The 23,484-nt window shown below is 36.8% G+C and overlaps 4 protein-coding genes across 4 annotated transcripts; 1 reads left to right on the top strand and 3 right to left on the bottom strand.

The window, feature by feature from the left end:
- The first annotated feature begins 38 nt into the window (after positions 1 to 38).
- LOC134824515 (proteoglycan 4-like) lies at positions 39 to 4,398 on the top strand. Its single transcript, XM_063836422.1, has 6 exons — positions 39 to 80; positions 1,185 to 1,571; positions 1,747 to 1,842; positions 2,020 to 2,094; positions 2,200 to 3,792; positions 4,276 to 4,398. The coding sequence occupies exons 1-6, from the start codon at positions 39 to 41 to the stop codon at positions 4,396 to 4,398; spliced, it is 2,316 nt and encodes a 771-aa protein (XP_063692492.1).
- LOC134824147 (FYVE, RhoGEF and PH domain-containing protein 4-like) lies at positions 3,928 to 6,228 on the bottom strand. Its single transcript, XM_063835888.1, has 4 exons — positions 6,063 to 6,228; positions 5,504 to 5,700; positions 5,129 to 5,253; positions 3,928 to 4,957 (listed from the first exon to the last, which is right to left on the bottom strand). Exons 1-4 carry the CDS (start codon positions 6,208 to 6,210, stop codon positions 4,675 to 4,677), a joined length of 753 nt encoding a protein of 250 aa, XP_063691958.1. The 5' UTR covers positions 6,211 to 6,228; the 3' UTR covers positions 3,928 to 4,674.
- Positions 6,224 to 8,923, bottom strand: LOC134824514 (uncharacterized). Its single transcript, XM_063836421.1, has 7 exons — positions 8,917 to 8,923; positions 8,528 to 8,638; positions 7,882 to 7,954; positions 7,372 to 7,470; positions 6,778 to 6,961; positions 6,323 to 6,428; positions 6,224 to 6,234 (listed from the first exon to the last, which is right to left on the bottom strand). The coding sequence occupies exons 1-7, from the start codon at positions 8,921 to 8,923 to the stop codon at positions 6,224 to 6,226; spliced, it is 591 nt and encodes a 196-aa protein (XP_063692491.1).
- Positions 8,902 to 15,552, bottom strand: LOC134824145 (uncharacterized protein DDB_G0284459-like). The gene is made up of 8 exons (XM_063835883.1): positions 14,311 to 15,552; positions 13,775 to 13,886; positions 13,167 to 13,255; positions 12,483 to 12,564; positions 12,224 to 12,307; positions 11,796 to 11,967; positions 9,637 to 9,759; positions 8,902 to 9,469 (listed from the first exon to the last, which is right to left on the bottom strand). The coding sequence occupies exons 1-8, from the start codon at positions 15,481 to 15,483 to the stop codon at positions 9,295 to 9,297; spliced, it is 2,010 nt and encodes a 669-aa protein (XP_063691953.1). The 5' UTR covers positions 15,484 to 15,552; the 3' UTR covers positions 8,902 to 9,294.
- Positions 15,553 to 23,484: the final 7,932 nt, after the last annotated feature.

The raw sequence follows: 23,484 nt of genomic DNA, 5'->3' as shown, positions 1-23,484 counted from the left end.
TTATAGTTCTACTGTTCCATATCTTAGTTCTCCGCAATATGACTGGTAGAAATCTAGGGCCCTATTCCACATGCATCATGGTTCGTCGACTGGCCCTGCTTTTCCGTTTCAAAACAATCATTGGTGAGAATTGTTAAACGTGTACCGGCAGTACCCATATATTACGTTTACCTGGCACCTTGCCAGTCCCTGTAAGCGGTGCTCTTTTCAAGCGTTTCTACTTTCTAATAAAAGCGAGCAATAGACTACTAGCAAGCTAAGTAACCTTACGTTGTGCACCCTAACGTTCTCTCTAGTTCTACGCTCTTATTTACTATTACACACCAACAACAACAATCCCGGCGGTTCTTTCATTGAAAACAGTGTCTGAACGTCATGATCAAGTTGCAACAGCTGGCGTCACCACCGAGCTGCTGCTCAATCAACAAAGCTACTTTATTACGTTAGTCAAAGTAATTGAGGATTTTTCGAGCTCCTACGAGGCGAGAAGACTGGATTATAAATTTGATCAATGTGCCGTGACGGACTTTCAGTCTTTTTCTAAGGTACATAATCTTATTAGCACTTTTTATAACAATGGTCGTGTCAAGCTTGGTGCACCGTTTGACTGCACATGATAACTTTTATTAAAGGACTTTTCACTTATAAGATTTCTTACTTTCATTTAAAACGACTTTGTGTTCTGGTGACGATCTTGAATCTTTTCCGTAATGGTAAGTCATCGGTTACTCTCATGAAAACATAATTACTCTCATGAAAACATAATTTTCTACGCTAAAAGTGTACTTAAACGTTTGATTTTATTTAAGCCAATTTATATTATAGAATATACTTATTATCATTAAGTTGCCGGAATTTATTTCGTAATGATGTTTACTGGGCGGCGCTCAGCCTGTCATTCCGCCGAATCTCTAGTCCGCCGAATCTCTATTATGTTTATGAACATAATTTATTAATAGCCTTGGATCTAGGAATATTGCTTTTGACAAAGCAAATTGGTGCAGAATCAGAATGCAAGTTTTATAATTTTGTTCTTTAAAGAAAGATTATGTAGTTGTACAAAATAGCAGCGTTGTGTTTACACTATCTGTTATTTAGAACTTTAGTATATGTATTATCATTATATTTGTTCGTACCGCGTGCGTATGTAAACCTTAAATTATATTAAATGCAATTTATTACAGAGGATATTATTGTTGACGTGTTATATCTTTGCCCTGGGATACGGGTTTGAGCTTGACTTCATTGAGCACGACGAAGAGCTAGAGGATGGTTTTAGTTATGGAGACGGCTGGAATACTAAACAAGGACCAATTTTGGAATATGACGAATTTAAGAACCAAAAAACGTTGAAATGGTGGAGCGATAGTTCCAGCAGCAGCGATTCCAGCAGCAGCAGCGATTCCAGCAGCAGCAGCAGCGATTCCAGCAGCAGCAGCGATTCCAGCAGCAGCAGCGATTCCAGCAGCAGCAGCGATTCCAGCAGCAGCGACTATAGTAGCGACTCCAGTAGCGACTCTAGTAGCGACTCTAGTAGCGATTCGGATTCGGATAGCGACAAAGAAGAAAAAGTAAGTGAGGATTTGAATATTTTCGTACCTTCAGAAAATCTTACGTCGAATCTATCACAAACAGTTTTAAGTGGAACGGAATTTGGTTAACTTCGGTTAATTTCTTAGCTTCAATTAAAAGCTGGTATTAAATGTGACTGATGTTCACTTAGAATCTTAACATTCTGCTCTTCAGTTCAAATGTCCGCGCAATGGTAGATTTGTGAATCTAGAAGACTGTAGGTACTACTGGGAATGCCATGGACGCAGACAGTGGTATAGAAGGTGCCCTGTAAGTTTTAGTAGTTTGAGGAGTCCTAACTCTCCTCACGTCCGAAAATGGCGTTTCTCTTGTCGCAAATATGGTGCTCTTATATCATAGCTCTGCAAGTTTGGATATAATTAATTTAATCTTCATTAGAGTCTCGACAAATTATTCCAAAAATAGAATAAAATGTTGCTTCCTCAGAGTGGAACGTATTTGAACGAAAGAACACAGTACTGTGATTTCCCTCGAAACGTACCGGAATGCTACGATGGACCAGTAAGCATTATCAATAACACTCTAAGATTATGTGTAACTTCGAACAATAAATTATTCATAAGTAACTAAATATTTTTGAAATATTTAACGAATAACTAATTTCAGACTCCAATACCAACAACTCCGTCTCCCACCACTCCCGAACCGACCACTTCGGAACCAAGCACTCCAGAACCAACCACCCCTGAACCAACCACTCCTGAACCAACTACTCCAGAACCAACCACCCCTGAACCAACCACTCCTGAACCAACTACTCCTGAACCAACGACTCCAGAGCCAACGACTCCAGAGCCAACGACTCCAGAACCAACCACCCCCGAACCAACCACCCCCGAACCAACCACCCCCGAACCAACCACTCCTGAACCAACTACTCCAGAACCAACCACCCCTGAACCAACCACTCCTGAACCAACTACTCCAGAACCAACCACCCCTGAACCAACCACTCCTGAACCAACTACTCCTGAACCAACCACTCCAGAACCAACCACCCCCGAACCAACTACTCCTGAACCAACCACTCCTGAACCAACCACTCCTGAACCAACTACTCCTGAACCAACCACTCCAGAGCCAACGACTCCTCAACCAACCACTCCAGAGCCAACAACTCCAGAGCCAACGACTCCAGAACCAACCACCCCCGAACCAACCACTCCAGAACCAACTACTCCTGAACCAACAACTCCTGAACCAACCACTCCAGAACCAACCACTCCTGAACCAACCACTCCTGAACCAACCACCCCCGAACCAACCACTCCTGAACCAACCACTCCAGAACCAACCACTCCTGAACCAACCACTCCTGAACCAACCACCCCCGAACCAACCACTCCTGAACCAACCACCCCCGAACCAACCACTCCTGAACCAACCACTCCTGAACTAACCACTCCAGAACCAACCACTCCAGAGCCAACCACTCCCGAACCAACCACTCCTGAACCGATCACTCCAGAACCAACCACCCCTGAACCAACCAGCCCCGAACCAACCACTCCAGAACCAACCACTCCAGAACCAACCACTCCTGAACCAACCACTCCAGAGCCAACCACCCCCGAACCAACCACTCCAGAACCAACTACTCCTGAACCAACTACTCCTGAACCAACCACTCCTGAACCAACCACTCCAGAACCAACCACTCCAGAACCAACCACTCCAGAACCAACCACTCCTGAACCAACCACTCCAGAACCAACTACTCCTGAACCAACCACTCCAGAGCCAACCACTCCCGAACCAACCACTCCTGAACCGATCACTCCAGAACCAACCACTCCAGAACCAACCACTCCAGAACCAACCACTCCAGAACCAACCACTCCTGAACCAACCACTCCAGAACCAACCACTCCAGAACCAACCACTCCAGAACCAACCACTCCTGAACCAACCACCCCCGAACCAACCACTCCAGAACCAACTACACCTGAACCAACTACTCCTGAACCAACCACTCCTGAACCAACCACTCCAGAACCAACCACTCCAGAACCAACCACTCCAGAACCAACCACTCCTGAACCAACCACTCCAGAACCAACTACTCCTGAACCAACCACTCCAGAGCCAACCACTCCCGAACCAACCACTCCTGAACCAACCACTCCTGAACCAACCACTCCAGAACCAACCACTCCAGAACCAACCACTCCTGAACCAACCACTACTGCAATTGTTAAGGTTGGGAATTAGGTCATAACGGGAAACAATAATCATTAAAAAATTATTTAAAAATCATTAGGAAATTTATTATAAATCAACCCACGTTTATCTATTTATGCTTTTGATTACAACAAATGAGACACAGATTCATTTCTATAGAACTTTAGAATAATAAAGTATTCTGCCACCAGGGTTATACTAGTCAAATCTAGCCAAACTAGTATCTTAGTAAACTAGCTCCATTCCAATTAGTGTATTTACCCCGAATAAATTCATTTATTAATGATATTGTTAAAAAAAGTAAAATCATCCTAAAACTTTGATGATGTCAGACTTGTAGATTCTTGGGGATATTTGACACGTGACAGCAACTAACCAATCAGTATCCACTATAGCACTATTGACCAATCAAACCCCAGAATCACTGTCACTCTTCACTCGATCCCTACCAGAATCCACAAGTTATAATCTAAGAGGAAGAGACTGATTTAATATTTTCAGTGTGCTGACGATTGGGGGGTTGAGTGCACGGAGTATCCACAGAACAAGTTCGTTTGTAATCCTGATAACGAGGACTGGAGACACTGCATGAAAACGTGTAACCGTTGTTATGGTAACATGTAGCCGTTGTCATGGTTAAAAAGATAGCTGTCTTGAAATGATAAATGAGTTAGACATTTTAGATTTTCCTTAAAACAGTATTTTCTCTCGTCGAGCCATCGGTAGAAAATATTTTACCCTAGACCTTAAATCAACCAATATTACTATAACATAAACAATCCAACCATTTTATTGATAATTTTGTGAAACACCACAAAATTTCATCTGAAATCGATTTTAAAAACTACGACGTTCTAAGTCAGCGTAACTACAGGAAACACAACTAGAACTAGGACGCTCTCAGTCAGTACTACAGGAAACACAACTAGAACTGTTCGCATTCTTATCCCTGTCCTTCTTCCTCTTCTTTATAACGCTGCTAAAAGTAAGAACATTGAGCAGTGTTGACAGTTTTCTGTGGTGGGTGGGTTTCCTCTCCACAGCTGGGTGGTTGCTGTCCGGTGTGGCGTTGTTGTCCGGAGTGGCAGAGTCTGATGACCTCCGATCTGAGCTCTGGTGAGGGGCGCTGGTTGTGGGGGGTAGTTTAATTGCTCCGGGACCTTCTTTTCGGAAGTTACACAACCTGGATAAGGGGTGGAGTTACAGTTTTGATAATTAATTACTTGATAAATTACTTACATTTATTGGTCGAGCAAATATGTGCATTTGTGATTTAATTAAAGCTAGCAATATAATTTTAAAACAATTCATTCGTCAATGGGCGAAAATAAAAGTCATCCTTTAGCTCCCTTACTTGTTAGCCATGAATAATAAGGTCTGAAGAGATGTGGTAGCACTATGGACAGGATCACAATCCGCATGTTGGGGGTCTAAGTGTTTTGAGTAGGTCTTCAGAAGCATTAGATACTGAGGAAGTCTCTGAAAGTGTTAATTAATAACTGAGTATAGCGGGGTATTAAACTGAATATAATTTAACAATATCAACAGAGAAATGAATAGAGTTTGCATACCTTATCGGACGTTATTTGACCGGACATTGCGTGAACGGACAAAATTTTTAACGAACAATAAAATGAACGCTCAAAGACACGTATCTAATGACTAATTTAACTACCTTGTCGGACTTTATCTGAACGGACATAAAAATGAACGCTAGGTTCTCTTGTACCTGTATAGGATTGTAGAGCAGAGAAAGTAGAGAAAGTCTCTGGCAGGCTGCCACTTCCTGCCTACACTTCTGTATGTAGTGTCTGAACCGTTCGTTTGTAGTGGACATCTTAGATAACTTCTCGAACAGTAGGGGGAAGTGGGTAATATAGCTGAGGTAAACTTTGAAGAGACCTCCTTTTGTTTCCTCTTTAAACCCTGTTATAAGTATTAAGTTATAAGTGTTTTACATTTTCCTTTTATTTAAACATACTTACTATGATAGTTGAACCCTGTTGAAATTATTAGTGTCTTGGATTTTCTTTTTATATAAACATTCGTAAGTTATTGAAGTTATCCTCGTGTTACAACAGCTATCAGTGGTTAAAGTTAAAGGTTCGTTAGTTGAAATATCAAATATATGAAAACATTCTCATATTAAATTTATAAATTATCAATCAATGAATCTAAAAAGACCTTTCGATATGCATCGAAGCAAAAGTATAAATCAATTCGGTTACACCATATCAATGTGTAATAGCTTAATAGGGACAGCATCTTTACATAGCAAAATAACATACCAGAAAACAGATCCCCGATTTTCTGAACATGATGCCAATTATTGAGCCGTTCTTCGAGCCTCCCAAGAAACACAGAATGCTGATAAACTAGCCTTATCAACTGATTGGGAAACAGAATCGAGTGTGTCTTTTTAGCTAGAAGTCCCATCTCTTTTATAGGTTCAGCAAACACCTGACAAAGGTCATTGTGTTTGTGTACGAATCAATTAATTATCTAATTAATTCTGAATTAAATAATTAACTAAGTAATTTTAGTGTACAACAAACCTCGAGTATGGTCAACAGGTTGGAGGTGTAGTTCTTTTCAGTTTCGTACAATTCCACAATCGTCATTTTAGACTTTTTCCTATCGCACGAGCTTATGTCCTGAACACATGATTGTACAAGGATTGCTTGCGGAGTGTATGTATTTTAATGTACTTCTGCAAGTCTATAAAGTATACAATTTTGAAGATATTTTCTTTTTAAATTTATTCTATCATGTTACAATCTGATATTTACTAGAAAACCAAAAGAAACTTGTCATCTATAGACTTTATAATTAAGTAAAAAACCTAAAAGATTGAATGACATCAGATAATGCAGATTGTAGGCCTTGTTTCATTTCGCTACAAAATCTACAATGAACATAATATGCCCTTGATTACTTAGTAGTTATTAGTAGTTATTAGTAGTTATAAGTAGTTATATGAATGAAAAGTAACACATCACTCACACAAATATCTCCCTCAGAATTAAACTTTTTGAGAGAATTTGATTTGGAAAGTCTAGGACCTCCATCATTAAAGCTCTGTGACATTCTGAGCTGTTTCTGCTGGCTGATCCTCTCCAGCTTGTATTTGTCTTCTAGTTTGTCTATGTTTAACGAGTCTTCATAGTAGCCCTCATTGTCCGTCAACCTGCGTGCAAATTTGATGTAACCTGTATTCAGTGTGTGTAATTTCAATTTAGCATTTTAACTAGTATAGAAGCATTTATTACATACTAACATTTATAACAATTTTAGCCTGAAGATGGCGTTGACGCCGAAAATTTGCCCTTACTCCTAACTTCCTTGTTTCACTTGTCCTTGTCTCTTCCAACCGGATAATATCCAGATATCAGTATTTCAATCATGAGACTAATAAACAGCGAACTACTCCGTTATTTGATACGTGCAAATACTTTCATTTATGATATTCAATGAACCTAATTCCTTAATTCCTTAATTTTTCTGTGAAGCTCGATTTTGATAAAGTAGTTGACCAATATTGCATGAAACTTTTCAATTTCTAGAAGAGACTCTACTCTACAAAACTAAATTCCTCACCACTCGCAGGAACTGGCGACAGATATTTTATGTTTAGCTCCATCAGATTCGCTGAGACTTGATTTAGCTGAAGCATGGTCTTCGTCTGTACCCTGTCGACTGGATTGAAAATGAAAATGAAATAAGGTATTTATATCCCGCTCATATGATTAACCAACAACACAAGGAAGGTGGTTAACCATGTCAGAGCGGCTGACTGTGAGTGATGTGAGCAAATGTGTAAAGGACAATAATTGGAAATCAGGAAGATCTTTATAATGGAGCACATGTGTCAGATGAACAAGCTCATGCTGAATAGACAGATGTGTAGAACAATCATATCTGCTCGGACATTGAAGCTGCCCTAAGTAGATGTGTCAGATCCGTGCCTTACTTCAAATGTAATATGTTCCATACGAAGAAACTAATATAGTAATATGAAATGAAGCAGCCAGTTGAATTTTCAGATAAGAAAAAATTACAAGTCCGTTACATAACGATAACATAATTACAAAGGTTTTTAATAAAAACCTGGTATTTTCACCCTCGGAGGTATTGTCGCCCTCGGAGGAAGTTGGCGATTCTATCGTGACTCGGTGATTACCTGAGTAAACATTAAACAATATCATATCACGTGACCTTCATTATTCTGAATGGAGTTGGGTTAAAAACATATAAGTGATATGATAGTTTAACTGTTAGAAGCTTTCAATAAACATGTGTTAATCGTCATCAGCTGATGTGGTGGACAGGTGTCAAGGGTGGGAAAGTCAAAATTACAGTACAAGTTACAGTACATTATTCTAAATTCTAATCACAACAGTTAGTGAGTGACAAAATAGTCAAGTAAACGGCTTTTATTTATACCCCATCAAAATCATTTGTCCAAATGAATTCATTTTGGAAAGTTTGCTTGAATTTGTGATATGGATATGATTCTTATCTTATCAAAAATATACATCGGGATTTATTTAATCATTCATAAAGTTATCATATTTATTACATTTAGATGTTTCGGTGTCCCTAATTTTGTTTACACTCGGTCACTTGTCAAGGCATGTAAGGTCATTCGGCGAATTTTCTTTGAAATAAAATGATGTATTTGTGTAACAATTTGAAAGTTTATTGATTAAAAAATAAATTATTCAAATAAATCATTCAAAATTTAAAAATGCACCCAGTTTCACGGAAGCGCGGCGCTGTTTGCAAGATTTGCGGGTTTGCTGAAACTTCTTTCCAAGTGAATGTGGTTCTCCATTTTCTGTGGACGACTGTTCTTTATCTTTTCCTATGATGGGGGAATCAATAACATCTTATGAAAAAAGGGAAGATAAGAATTCGACAATGCTAATGATTCGGAGGTTTGTAAATGTCGAGACTCGACGACATGTGGGTGAGTTTTAGTATAGGTCGTAATTTACATTTCGTGATATGCTTTTTGCAACTTCTTTAAGCTTCTTTAAGACAATGTTGATTTTTTTGTTGTTTCACTTGCAGACTAAATTAGGACCAAATTTACCTAATTATAAACCAATTGAAGACGATTTGAATCTATTCAAATTATACCACTCATTTATTCTCAGTCAAGTATGAAAATCATACTAAAATCACACAAAAATCACACAAAACATGCACACACATGCAAATACACACACTCGCACACAGTAACAGTTTTATATTTGTAATCACACATAAACACAACACTTATCCACTTTCTAGGATTGCCGGAAAATCTGTCACAAAGACACCAAGTTTGATCATTTCTGTCATAATTGAAAAAAAAAAATTATAAAGCTTTTGTAACTTTATATCTACACCAGAAAGTACTCGCAATTTCAGACTGCTCGAATATAGAATATGGATATTCACTATTCAGTTATTAGTATCTCCCAGGTATTTTACTATTCAGTACCTCCCAGATATCATATCTTGGTAACGTGATCCTCACTCACCAAAATTACGTGGAGTAAACACCTCATCAACAGAGTCGGTGCTGATGCGAGCTAAGTTAAATGGCACTCTCTTAATTTTCCTGCTTTTGGTACGGCTCTTAGTTTCTAACTGGGCGGGTCTGTCTTCAACCCGGTGTGCTGATGTTTGTCCACAACTTGAAGTGCTCCTGAGGTTAGGGCAATTTTAAATACTGTGATTGTTATAAAGTTACCACTTAATGTCACTTGTTAACAGATTTAATTTTATGTTAATGATATGATTTAATAGTCATATCAAAATAATTACAAATTGATTCAGTAGCAAATATTTTTCATATTTTTGCACGAAACGTACGATTTCTGATCAGTACTGTAGGTGTGTTGATCTTCTGATGTAGTGGGAGACATGACCCTAACTTCGTGAGTCCCTAAAGTCATTGTCTTTTGTCGGTCAAAGTTGAAAAACTCTCTTTCTTTTCTGAAGGAAGAGAACTTAAAAGTGGTTTGCATTTCTAATTATTAAAAACTAAATGAGAGATTACAAAATATCAAAAAAAGCCCCAGTATCATAAAAGCTAAGCAATTAATTCCTACTTAGTAGAATTAGAGTAAAAGCTAAGCAAGTAATTCCTACTTAGTAGAATTAGAGTAAAAGCTAAGCAAGTAATTCCTACTTAGTAGAATTAGAGTAAAAGCTAAGCAAGTAATTCCTACTTAGTAGAATTAGAGTAAAAGCTAAGCAAGTAATTCCTACTTAGTAGAATTAGAGTAAAAGCTAAGCAAGTTATTCCTACTTAGTAGAATTAGAGTAAAAGCTAAGCAAGTAATTCCTACTTAGTAGAATTAGAGTAAAAGCTAAGCAAGTAATTCCTACTTAGTAGAATTAGAGTAAAAGCTAAGCAAGTAATTCCTACTTAGTAGAATTAGAGTAAAAGCTAAGCAAGTAATTCCTACTTAGTAGAATTAGAGTAAAAGCTAAGCAAGTAATTCCTACTTAGTAGAATTAGAGTAAAAGCTAAGCAAGTAATTCCTACTTAGTAGAATTAGAGTAAAAGCTAAGCAAGTAATTCCTACTTAGTAGAATTAGAGTAAAAGCTAAGCAAGTAATTCCTACTTAGTAGAATTAGAGTAAAAGCTAAGCAAGTAATTCCTACTTAGTAGAATTAGAGTAAAAGCTAAGCAAGTAATTCCTACTTAGTAGAATTAGAGTAAAAGCTAAGCAAGTAATTCCTACTTAGTAGAATTAGAGTAAAAGCTAAGCAAGTAATTCCTACTTAGTAGAATTAGAGTAAAAGCTAAGCAAGTAATTCCTACTTAGTAGAATTAGAGTAAAAGCTAAGCAAGTAATTCCTACTTAGTAGAATTAGAGTAAAAGCTAAGCAAGTAATTCCTACTTAGTAGAATTAGAGTAAAAGCTAAGCAAGTAATTCCTACTTAGTAGAATTAGAGTAAAAGCTAAGCAAGTAATTCCTACTTAGTAGAATTAGAGTAAAAGCTAAGCAAGTAATTCCTACTTAGTAGAATTAGAGTAAAAGCTAAGCAAGTAATTCCTACTTAGTAGAATTAGAGTAAAAGCTAAGCAAGTAATTCCTACTTAGTAGAATTAGAGTAAAAGCTAAGCAAGTAATTCCTACTTAGTAGAATTAGAGTAAAAGCTAAGCAAGTAATTCCTACTTAGTAGAATTAGAGTAAAAGCTAAGCAAGTAATTCCTACTTAGTAGAATTAGAGTAAAAGCTAAGCAAGTAATTCCTACTTAGTAGAATTAGAGTAAAAGCTAAGCAAGTAATTCCTACTTAGTAGAATTAGAGTAAAAGCTAAGCAAGTAATTCCTACTTAGTAGAATTAGAGTAAAAGCTAAGCAAGTAATTCCTACTTAGTAGAATTAGAGTAAAAGCTAAGCAAGTAATTCCTACTTAGTAGAATTAGAGTAAAAGCTAAGCAAGTAATTCCTACTTAGTAGAATTAGAGTAAAAGCTAAGCAAGTAATTCCTACTTAGTAGAATTAGAGTAAAAGCTAAGCAAGTAATTCCTACTTAGTAGAATTAGAGTAAAAGCTAAGCAAGTAATTCCTACTTAGTAGAATTAGAGTAAAAGCTAAGCAAGTAATTCCTACTTAGTAGAATTAGAGTAAAAGCTAAGCAAGTAATTCCTACTTAGTAGAATTAGAGTAAAAGCTAAGCAAGTAATTCCTACTTAGTAGAATTAGAGTAAAAGCTAAGCAAGTAATTCCTACTTAGTAGAACTAGAGTAAAACCTAAGCAAGTAATTCCTACTTAGTAGAATTAGAGTAAAAGCTAAGCAAGTAATTCCTACTTAGTAGAATTAGAGTAAAAGCTAAGCAAGTAATTCCTACTTAGTAGAATTAGAGTAAAAGCTAAGCAAGTAATTCCTACTTAGTAGAATTAGAGTAAAAGCTAAGCAAGTAATTCCTACTTAGTAGAATTAGAGTAAAAGCTAAGCAAGTTATTCCTACTTAGTAGAATTAGAGTAAAAGCTAAGCAAGTAATTCCTACTTAGTAGAATTAGAGTGACACAAGCAGTCTGAACCACAGGTCCCAGTTGAGTTAGAAGAAGATGTGGTTGAGATGGAAGTAGGGGTGGAGACACAACTTGCGGACGGAGTGGAGACACAACTGGTTGTGGAGTGCGGGAGTGGGGAGGATAGACAGCTTGGTGCTGTGGACCCTGGGTTAATATCATAATTAATTTCATAATTGTATTCTAGGTGATATCCGTAAAGTATTCAAACAAGAAAAAAAAGTTGATTAAATTTAAATTTATTGCTTAGCATGCAGCTGAAATAGTTCCATGAAATTATCATAGAATCTACATCTTAGATAAACAATCAATTCACTTTTAAGTAAAAGTCACGCGTGAGTCAAGTAAAAGTCACGCGTGAGTCAAGTAAAAGTCACGCGTGAGTAAAGTAGATTAACTGCACCTGATTTACTGCTCATGGGAGATGAAGCTGAAGTTAAGTTTTTAGGGGACAAATTCTGAGACAAATCAGTTGAACCGTTCTCTTCTGAATTTAAGAAGGAAGTGTATAAACAGAAAAAATGGTATTGTAATAATTGTAACGATTAAGTTATCGATATAAAACAATATTGGATATAGATATATTTTCAGTATGGTGAATCAAAATTAGCGTCTCGTTGTGAATTATAAAAATTGGTTTCTTGAACTAAATTTTACTTTACCTATGCTATGTTGCGTGGGAATCTTGTCTAAGATTAACGATTTTTTGGGCCGTTTTACTTCCCCCGGTCGCGTTCTTTGAACCTGACAACGAATTATTAACTATGAAAATCATTTACAGTTTAAGAAGTTTCAAACGTTTTCTTTCTCTAATAATTCAATAAGATAATGCAAATATTTGTGCATTTTTTCTTTCATCAGACTAAATTATTTTTTTTAAGGTAAGAAAATCACATTCTTTAATTGTCAACTATAACCAAATTTCTTTAACTTTAACTATTACTGAATTCTTATTTATTAAAAATGAGATATATAGTTAGGAGATGTCTGCTCAGACTTAGAGATAGGAGAAGTCTAGACAAGGGAAATTCATATTTTCGATATATCCATAGTTGAGCGGAATGTAAATACCATGATACTTATATACCACTAATTGTTTACTAAGAAGGCAGAACTAATTGAATACGATGTTAGATAATAGGCACATATTATCATGCTATTGTCATCAAACACACCAGTGTAACTTTAATAAAGCAACCTGCAGTTTGTATTTTATAAAGTCATCATCACGTTGATTGCAACAATAAATCTGCCACAGGAAAACTTGACCTCTTAGTAACCACTTAGTAACCACTTAGTTACCACTTAGTAACCACTTAACAACTTGACCCGAAAAATACTAGTACCTGAACTCTATCTTTGTGATTAGTATCTCCTTTTGGTTCAGCCTCCTCGTTGATGATGTCACTGTTTAAGTTACTGTCCTTGGTAGTGGCTGCAATGATTGGATGATACCGCGTGCAAAATGCAAATGCTTATTACATTATTACTGTAATAATAAATTCTAAATTATATTACGTACTTAGAATATAATGAGTTAGAGTTCTGTTCGAGTTAAGTTTGACTTAAGGTACAGTTTAGGTAGAATTAATTAGAGTCAGGGAGTTAGTTAGTTAATTAGTTAATTAGAATTAGTTGGAGTTTAGGTTGTGTTAAATAATTATTGTAAAACTAGGATGGTTTCTTAATCTGGGAAAAAAAGCATGAATGAAAATAAGCACCCTGCACTAGCCCTAAAAATATATTCTGGCCTGGTAAACCACTTAGTAACCACTTAGTAACCACTTAGTAACCACTTAGTAACCACTTAGTAACCACTTAGTAACCACTTAGTAACCACTTAGTAACCACTTAGTAACCACTTAGTAACCACTTAGTAACCACTTAGTAACCACTTAGTAACCACTTAGAAAACACTTAATAACCATTTAGTAACCAATTATTATCCACTAACCATCTTTGCTGGATGTTTTAATGATGTCTAGATCCTGAGAGTCACTACAAAGGCGTCTCCAGGAAGTGTCTTTTAACCTTTGTCTCCTTGCACAACTTCCCCATAATTCGTTCTGAAATGATTTTATATAGATTTTGAGTTTTTAGAAACAAGGAAACTTTTTCTGTTACCAATTGTAGGGTCTAAAAGTATTTGTACATTATACAGCTAAATAAATTCCAGTGATTGAACCACTATCTCCCCCCCCCCCCGCCGTGACCGATGGTGGAATTATACTGCAGCTCTTCATAGGCGTCTTATATATATAATAGGCGTCTTATATATATAATACCGATAATTATATAAGTGCTTATTAGATAATATACTTTTGCAATGTACATTCAAAATAAATTGTCAATTGTGGCACACTTTAATCGATTCTCAACCAACGAGTAACATTGCCACAGGGTTCATTGCTGGCCGGTGGATTGAAATGCGTGTATATATAAGTAAAGATGTTCATGGCGTAAAAAATTGCAACAGATTATTGATTATACCTGAACTTTTTCCGTATTCACTTGGACTTCATCGTTCTCTTTAGCACCAGAGTTTGCGTTTTCTTCGTTTTCCATCATTTTGTTTTCGTGGTTAACATCCTCACATTGCTCAATTGAATCACTCCTATACTGACCAAACATAGCCTGAAGCTCCCCGGCCATTCTCCAATTCTCCTCAAAACTATCATTTTCAGTTGAAATGGAGAGGTATTCCACAATATCATTAAAGGAAACCAACGATTGTCTGCAGCTTAGTTGCTTCGTCTCACTGTCTTGAAACATCTCAGTTTGGAAAAATGAATCTGAAGCTGATCCAGATAAATAAGTTTCTTTCGTGGATTGATCGACTAAATCTTCGTCACCGACCTTTTGTTCAGCTACCACTTTATTTTGTCGTTTCAGAGGTGGTCTTGGATCTTTTGGGTCTGTCCGGACGAGATCTCTATCATCAACAGCATCTTTGATCTTTTTATTCGCTAACAGTACAGCCTCGCTGATAGTAAGGGCTTGATTGCTGGCTCGGTTTTGTGGGGGTGAGAGGAAATTAGGTCGAGACTTTGTACCGTGAGTAAAACTAGACGAGGTATTCAGGTTTGTTACAGTCAAGGAATCATTTTGAGTTGAACTTGGAGCATCGAGAGAAATGCTCCTTTGTATTCCACCTGGCTGTTTTCTGCGCTCACTCTGTATCCTCATATCTTCCTCAATCCGACGTTCCAAAGCTTTTATCCCAAACGAATTGTTAAAGAAAGGGCTCCGTGGTGAGTTAAGAATAACAGCATTGTTTTCATCAAATGAGGCATGTCTGGGAGTAGTTGGTCGCTTTGGAAGACGTTTCGGAACATAGTATCTAGGTGTGGGCAGGTTCCTACTAACATTCCTTACTTGGGTGTCAGAGGAAGGAGACCCTCTGTTATCGCTATCTGTTCTATCCGCTGATTCGTAAGTCCTGATTGCCTGAAGTCCGGGGTGTATAGGGTTTACCATACTTTGAGATAAAGTTTGTCTTAGCGCCCGGTTAAAAAGTGCTTTTCTCTGATTCAACTGAAACTGCCGGTGCTCGTTGATCAGTTTTCTGAACCTTTCATCATTCGACTCGAAGAATGATTTTAATCGTTCATCGTTAACTATCGTATCATTTTTTGTTGCGTCATCAGTTTCCGATAGTTTCATAGCTCATCTTGGGCATTCATAATCGCGTATTCATAATCGCTCTCCCTAAATACACCAGGCGATCCAACTGCAAGAGTTGTGATACTTTGAAATTGTGTCCACTAAAGAAAAATAATAATTTTAACATCTCGTATGGACACTATACATTAATGTACCAAAATTTAACGTAAGCAATTACTCTATCGAGCCACTGAATACCTTAAAACTTTAAAAGTAAGCGACTAAAGCAAAAACAAACCATATAAAATACAACGGAGAACTTTTTCAAAAAACGTAAATCTAAACGGCGTACTGCGCGGCACCAGCTACTTAAGAGCTTTTACACAGCAGCTGTGACCAACCCTCCCGCACAACACAAAAGTTATTATGAAGGAGTAAAAGTTATTAGTAAACAGCGACTGTAAGCAGTTAAGCAGCACAGACTCCCTCCCTACGTACTATCTGTTTACTGATGACGTCGGCTGCTGCTACTAAGGATTGGTTCGGGGTAAATTTCGGAGACAGTGGGAATTTCGTAACACACGGTTATAAACAAATTGACTGAGACAGAGATGTGTGTGTTATTGAAGAAAGTTGGAGAATTTCTAAAAAGAACTGTGAACTCTGATGCGAGACAAGAGTATATGGAAAGATCTGAAGATGTGGCGTACATCGTACAATTATAGCTCTGACCAATAAATACCAAGAAATATCAGTACCAAACAACAATCCCCGAGTATAACTTCAGAGAGAAATGATAATCATTCCCTATGAGTTAATACCATTTAATGGAAGAAGAAGGAGGAGTCATCAGACTACATATGTGTAATTGCTCACTAGCAGTGAGCCGAGTAGAGTAGTATTATTAATGTTTTAATGTAGTGAGTAGGAGGAGTGTGAGGAGTAAGTAAGGAGTAAGTGAGGAGTGTGAGGAGAATAATGGTGGAAGTGGCTAATAGCTGGAGAGAGATAGCTAATGGAGAGCGCTATATTCCGTAATCACTACAGCTATTATAGTATTAGACTATACATTATCATAGTATATATTATTAGAGTATTATGTATAAAGGTATAAGAGGTTCCAGCTCTGTCTGCGTTTTAAACTTTGCTTTCTACAGAACAGGAGCATGTATAAATGCTCTGTTGATAATTTAATAATTGTTGTAGGGAGTTGTAGTTGTTGGTGTGTTATTGGATAACATCGTAAGATCGTAACATGGCTACTACTGGCCTGTACACATAAACTATACTTACTACTAATTGTACTATACAATGGTACTACTGGTATTACTGGTACTATTATACTGCTCAACACTGACTGACGGTCTGCACTGTAACATACTACTTATACTGGTATGTACTATAACTGATACAAGACCGGAACTAGGGTTCTGGGTTTGCAACCGATATTATCGGCGATAGTTTGTAAAAAATGCACTATCGGTTATCGGCGATAATTTGTAATCGATAAACCGATAATATCAAAATCGTTTCTACAAAAATTATTTCCAAAAAGTTCGAAATTCCGTAAAATCATCAGTCAAATTTAGTACTTTATCAGCTTCTCAACGGATTCCGCTAGCAAACGAGTTATCTTCACTGTTAACTAAGTCATCGACTCGTCCCCATCACGAAAGGACACGTGGACTAAAGAGATCGCTCTCTTCATGGCTACTGCTGGCAAGAAGAAGACTACTTCGATAAGCGAGCTGGCCAGCTGCATATCTACCATACCACCCATTTCCGTGGAGGCTGAGAGAAAATTTAGCGCCAGCGGGCTTTTCCTCACAAAACTAAGATATAGGCTCTCGGACAAGTCTCTAGATATGTTAATATTCCTAAAATTATATTTCGCCAATAAAACTTCTAAGTAAAGTTACTTGTTTTTCTTTGAACATCTGTAAACTAAATTGTAATTTGCACGCACTTGAATTGATATTATCTGATTGGATACTTTGGATACTTTGGAGAGATTCTTAGATTCCTCTGCTGGGTCATCGAATAGTTCGACCGCCCTTGCAGCGTCGCTGCTGCCTTATTCATACTCCAGTCCAGCAAAGAATTTCTATTAGGGCAGCTGTAATTGCTCACAGGTGGGTTATCTGGAAACGGTTTAAGAAATGCTGATAGCTTTGCTTTGAACAGCAGTGGGTCTTCAATGAGGTGAAGATCTGATGGAATAAACGTGGCCCCATTACTGCAAATGAACCATCATACAATGACTGTTGCCCTTGAGTAACAGCTTTCTAAATACATTTACGATGCCGTTGTGGAATTTCAAATCGTGTTTAGAATTCGTGTAACAGTAACTCAGGACTTCTGTAATCCTCATTCACAAAGGTGACGAAGGTGTAATTGATTATGTCAGTCATAAAAATCAACAGAAACTTAGCTCATTGTTATGACCAAATTTTATCGCCGATAATTATCGGTATCGCCGATAATTTCAAAATTGTTATCGGTTATCGGCGATAAAAATTATTGGACCGATAATGCAAACCCTAACCAGAACAGCATGACTACCAAGTACCGCAGCGCCAAGTGATGTATACAAAATGTCATGATCTATCACTTATCTCTTAGTAGTTAAATGTGTACGTGTGTCGAGTAGAAGTCATGGTGTGGGTTAAGTAGCTATAAGTACGCTATAGCTCAGACAGGTAGGTTATGTTATTGAAGATAAAACAGGTGAAGTTGCTGTGATATTATTTTAGTATATTATATTAGCATATTTCCTCTTTTCTTACTGAAGCAATAAGTCAATAATATACATCGAAATGAACTTTCAGCGCCAAATTATCGAGAAAAGAAACAAAAATAAAACCAACCTCGTGATGAACACAACACACTAAAACACTTTACCAGTTTAAAGATGACATCATGATTAATAACCCGCAGGTGGGGTCTGAAGAACTGCATGAATAGCTACCTTATTGGACATAATATGCACACAATTTGGTAATTATATGCACATAATCTGGTAATTATATGCACATAATCCGGTAATTACGTGTAGAATCAACGCGGCTGTTGCTATCATACGTTTATCTGTTCTACCACTGCACTTAAAATAAAATTACATATTTAAGTTAGTACACAGTAGGACGCAAGTTTATTATGTAGTTATGTTACTTAAGAAACAACATGAGTCACTGGCTCAACCCTTCCTATAGATTTACCTTAACATAATTTAATTGATAGTTAATGTCTTATATAATGTCAATCAACAATACATAGCTATAGATATTATAAATATCAAAGTATTAAACATATAACAAAAAAAACAGTGTTTAAGTTACAAGGTTATAATTATAAATAGCAGCATAACTAAAAGACATTATGTGTACAATAAGAAGTAAACAACACGCACTGGTATTTAGAAATTTCCCAATCTTGCAGATATGAAGTGATAAAAATAATATCATCGATCAGGCGAACGGTTTTACCCATCATTCTTGCACCAAAATAAGAAAATAGTCTCTTTTATAAAGCTTTTCGTGATAGCCGTTCTCAAAATACCACAAAGTAGGGTAGGCTATGTAGGGTCCCCAATAGAGCAATAGAGCAATAGGTACGCTGATAAACTGACGAAATATGAGATTTCCAAATCTAAAATAGCAAATATTATCAGAAAATCCCAGCCTCGATCAAACCATCCTCAAAATAAAAACCAATGATTCACCCAGACGAATGATTTGACATAAATAGAAATGTATTTACACTTAATATACTTAAGCTAACTTAATCTCTATAGAAAGCGTAGTTTTGATATCGAGCTGTGCTCTAAGTTAGTATAAAGAGTAGCAAAATCACAAGCTTGTACATTCGTAGCAAAATCGGTTTGAGCAAAACAGTCTAGAAGTATTATTATCTATTATTAAATTACGATTATCATACTCGAATAGTTAACAATATTTTTGTAATCTTATTGTAACTATAACATAAGAATAGTATAGAAGTATAAAGGGGTAAAGATATTGATACTTCATGTGGCCTTATTGATAAGGTAGAGTAGATATTTGTTCCTGACAAAGGGCTAGTGAGAAGATTGCGGAAGAAGGACATGTCGAGCGTGCTGAAGACCAATTAAGCAATTACAAAAAGGAGGAGGAAGTCTTTAAGATGATTATGCATGTGGTGAACATTATGATGCAAGTGACAAAAAAAGCTGAAGATTGTGGGAATTTTGCCAGCATTGTCATATACAGGAAAAGTTGTAGTTGTTAAATTGTTAAGGTTATAGTTCAGTGTGAAGTGTGAAGTGAAATAATGTGCTTGAGCAATGTGGACACTCAGGACAGGGATCAACTGTATCAGTTCTAAAGAGTGAGGTGATAAAAGTCGCGTTACAGTATAATTATTAATTAATTATAACTAATTAATTATTTATAACTACCAAAATTATATTTTATTTTTTCTTAGCTGTAGCTGTGATCTCGACAATTGAAACAACTAACAAAAAACTAACTGTAAGAATTACTTCTTTGGACCATACCACATAACAGTGTCGACACATGTAATAATTATTTTAGACTCTTGAGTCTTGACACCACTTTAGGATTAGACGGGTTCCTGCTAGTAATAATAATATATGTGCATAATCTAACCTCACTGCCGCTAGAGTAAGATATTATCGGTAGAACTCGTTGGTTGAAGACGTCCTTATCGTACTTAGAAAATAATGGCTCGTCTTCTCCTTCTGAAACTGTGTCAAAATGTTCATTAATCTTTCTTTAACCAAAACAATAAATATTTGGCTTGGTTCATACCGAGGCAGAATTATTAGCGTATTTGCGTTTTACATTAGTGTAATTTAGTATTTAAAAATACTAAACTATAAGTTAGAATTTACCACCGGGGACAAAGCTAAAGCCCCTGTAAAATATTCCAACAAATCGTACCTGGCACCTAAACTGATTATAAATCTGATTATTACAGTCTGAGCTGTACCATGATGAATGGCTGAATTAGGTCACCATAGCAACACCATAGCAACACCATAGCAACACTCCTGCAGCCATTAAACCCAGCGTTAACCCACTTTTACAAATACATCAGATCTTAAACGCTCGTATTGAGCAACATTAATACCCACTTTTACTACATAGCCACCTGTTCTAATAATGACAGGGGTGTCCAATAGTTAAATGACAATAGTTATTGCATCAGTAGTACTTGCTCAATACCCCTGCTTAAAGATCAGGTTAGGGGACTCATAGGAGCTATTAAGGTGTTCAATCGCTCCATCGGTATTCACAATGAGTATTTAGATCACAATCGAGTCTCGCTGCGCAATTACTCACTTAGTCTCGGAGGGACAACAATAAAAACAAAATGTTATTAAGTTTATGGTTTATACAGACAACATGATTTTATCAAGTGTATGGTTTTTTTACTTTTTTAAATTTCAGTCGAATAATTGAATATAATATGCTTCATTAAATCATTGATACTCCTGCATGTTAATGTGCTACAGAAAAAGCATATTAAATGTAGTTCGAATAGTCCTGTGATCTTCTTTGACTCTAAGAGTGGAGCTTTTCTTGTATAAATTGTGGCTCTTTCGGGTATACAATGTCCGGGCCGGAATAAAGCGATGAAGGGCCCAAAATAAATAAGCTTTTTAACTGTTATAATTAGAAAACTGTGAACATGTGTATGTTAACACTGTGTTTTAATACTTTCAACACTACTACATATAACAAATAATTTGAGGAGGTACTCTAAAGATGATATTGTATTCGGAGATTTCAAAAGCCTAAACTGTGTATGATTCGCCTCTCCAAACAAATCTAAAGTTATGTTGATACTGGACAAACAACATTCAGACAAATGTCAGAGGAGTTCTGTATTTTAGAATTAGCAACCGGTAACACCATGGTAACACCATAGCAACACCATAGCAACACCATAGCAACACCATAGCAACACCATAGCAACACCATAGCAACACCATAGCAACACCATAGCAACACCATAGCAACACCATAGCAACACCATAGCAACACCATAGCAACACCATAGCAACACCATAGCAACACCATAGCAACTCCACAGCAACACCTTAGCAACACCTTAGTAACACCTTAGCAACACCTTAGCAACACCATAGCAACACCATAGCAACACCATAGCAACACCATAGCAAAATGCTGATCCGGGAGGAGGATTAGAGCGGAATTTCAAAGTTGCTGGAAACAATTAATGGGAGGATAGGAATAGCTAATCTCGTATCATGAATCGAATTAAAGAAACATTATTTCTAGGAGATAAATATAGTCATAAATAATTATACAACTCTCGATCAAATGAGAATTGAGAACTAGAAGTAATAATCTTTTAAGATATAGTTACTGTGAATATTAACCTGTTGATTGAGAAGTAACATCGTGACCATTACCATTGCAGGGTGGCACGTGACTATCGCGGGGTGACACGTGACTATCGCGGGGTGACACGTGACCATTACAGGGTGGCACGTGACCATTACAGGGTGACACCTCTTCCTGATCTGAGTTCAGCAATTGTATCTGAAACAGCATCAAATTATCAAACTTCCATTTTATCATTTCAAACTAACATAAATAAATGCATTCACAATTCACTAGGCCGAAATGTTTCATTCTATGTATTTTAAAATATGCACTTTTTAAAGATGTTTAGTTTTTTAATTAACTATATAAATTTATTACTATACATTACCTGTTTCTCATATTCGATCCGATATGCTAACAAGGTCTTTTTCAGGGTTGCAAGTCTGTTTCGATCTATAACAGTGGTTGCTATGGTGTTGCTAACAGCGGTTGCTATGGTGTTGCTAACAGTAGTTGTGCATGGCACTTTCTCCTTCATAATGTGCTATCGTTCAGCATGGTCTATAACAGTAACGAATATAAAGTGGTAATAAACAATCACAATACAATGTGAATAAGCGCTAGTAAGCGCTATAGCTAGCGCGTTTAGACTATCGCAAAAGAACCGTAAATACAGTATAAATACGCCAATTACCGTTCCGCCATCTGAAACCCAGACAAATCATAGTTTCTCAGATCCCCAACATTTAAATGCATTTAGCGAAAATCATACCTCGATTTGTCAGGATTTTTCATTCACCAGGAAAATTCAAAACACGCCCAGATATATTACTTAATAACTTCCTCAACAGCCTCCAAAGATTTTATAATTATAATTGATCTGGATACTGGCGGCAACGTTAAAAATTAAATTGCGCTACAACGTTGTATCCGTTCAGGCCCTTCACAATATGTTTTTGTCTGGTTCTAATGTACCGTCACAATAGTAACTTTGATATACATTGCATATTATACGTTCGTAAGCTTTAAATAACTAACGTTGGTAAAAAGTTGATGATAGGTAACATTTTTAACGTTATTTATGCAACATTAACTGAAACATAACGTTGCAAAGTGTAAATTCTAACCTTGATACAACGTTTATCCAACGAACTGTCGACACCATAGCAACACTATAGCAACACTATAGCAACACTATAGCAACACTATAGCAACACTATAGCAACACTATAGCAACACCATAGCAACACTATAGCAACACCATAGCAACACTATAGCAACACTATAGCAACACTATAGCAACACTATAGCAACACTATAGCAACACTATAGCAACACTATAGCAACAGTCAACACTATAGCAACACTATAGCAACACTATAGCAACACTATAGCAACACTATAGCAACACTATAGCAACACCATAGCAACACTATAGCAACACCATAGCAACACTATAGCAACACTATAGCAACACTATAGCAACACTATAGCAACACTATAGCAACACTATAGCAACACTATAGCAACAGTCAACACTATAGCAACACTATAGCAACACTATAGCAACACTATAGCAACACTATAGCAACACTATAGCAACACTATAGCAACGAACTGGCTACTGGTGGGGAGGTGAAACATATTAGTATGACACGCAGGGACAAAAGGAAATCGCGGCATGTGCGGGACATGACACATGACACTG

Source organism: Bolinopsis microptera, chromosome 12 (assembly GCF_026151205.1).
Source record: "Bolinopsis microptera isolate Bmic1 chromosome 12, MBARI_Bmic_1.0, whole genome shotgun sequence".
In the NCBI taxonomy this organism is placed as follows: Eukaryota; Metazoa; Ctenophora; class Tentaculata; order Lobata; family Bolinopsidae; genus Bolinopsis; species Bolinopsis microptera.
This window is presented reverse-complemented; position numbering and strand designations above follow the sequence as displayed.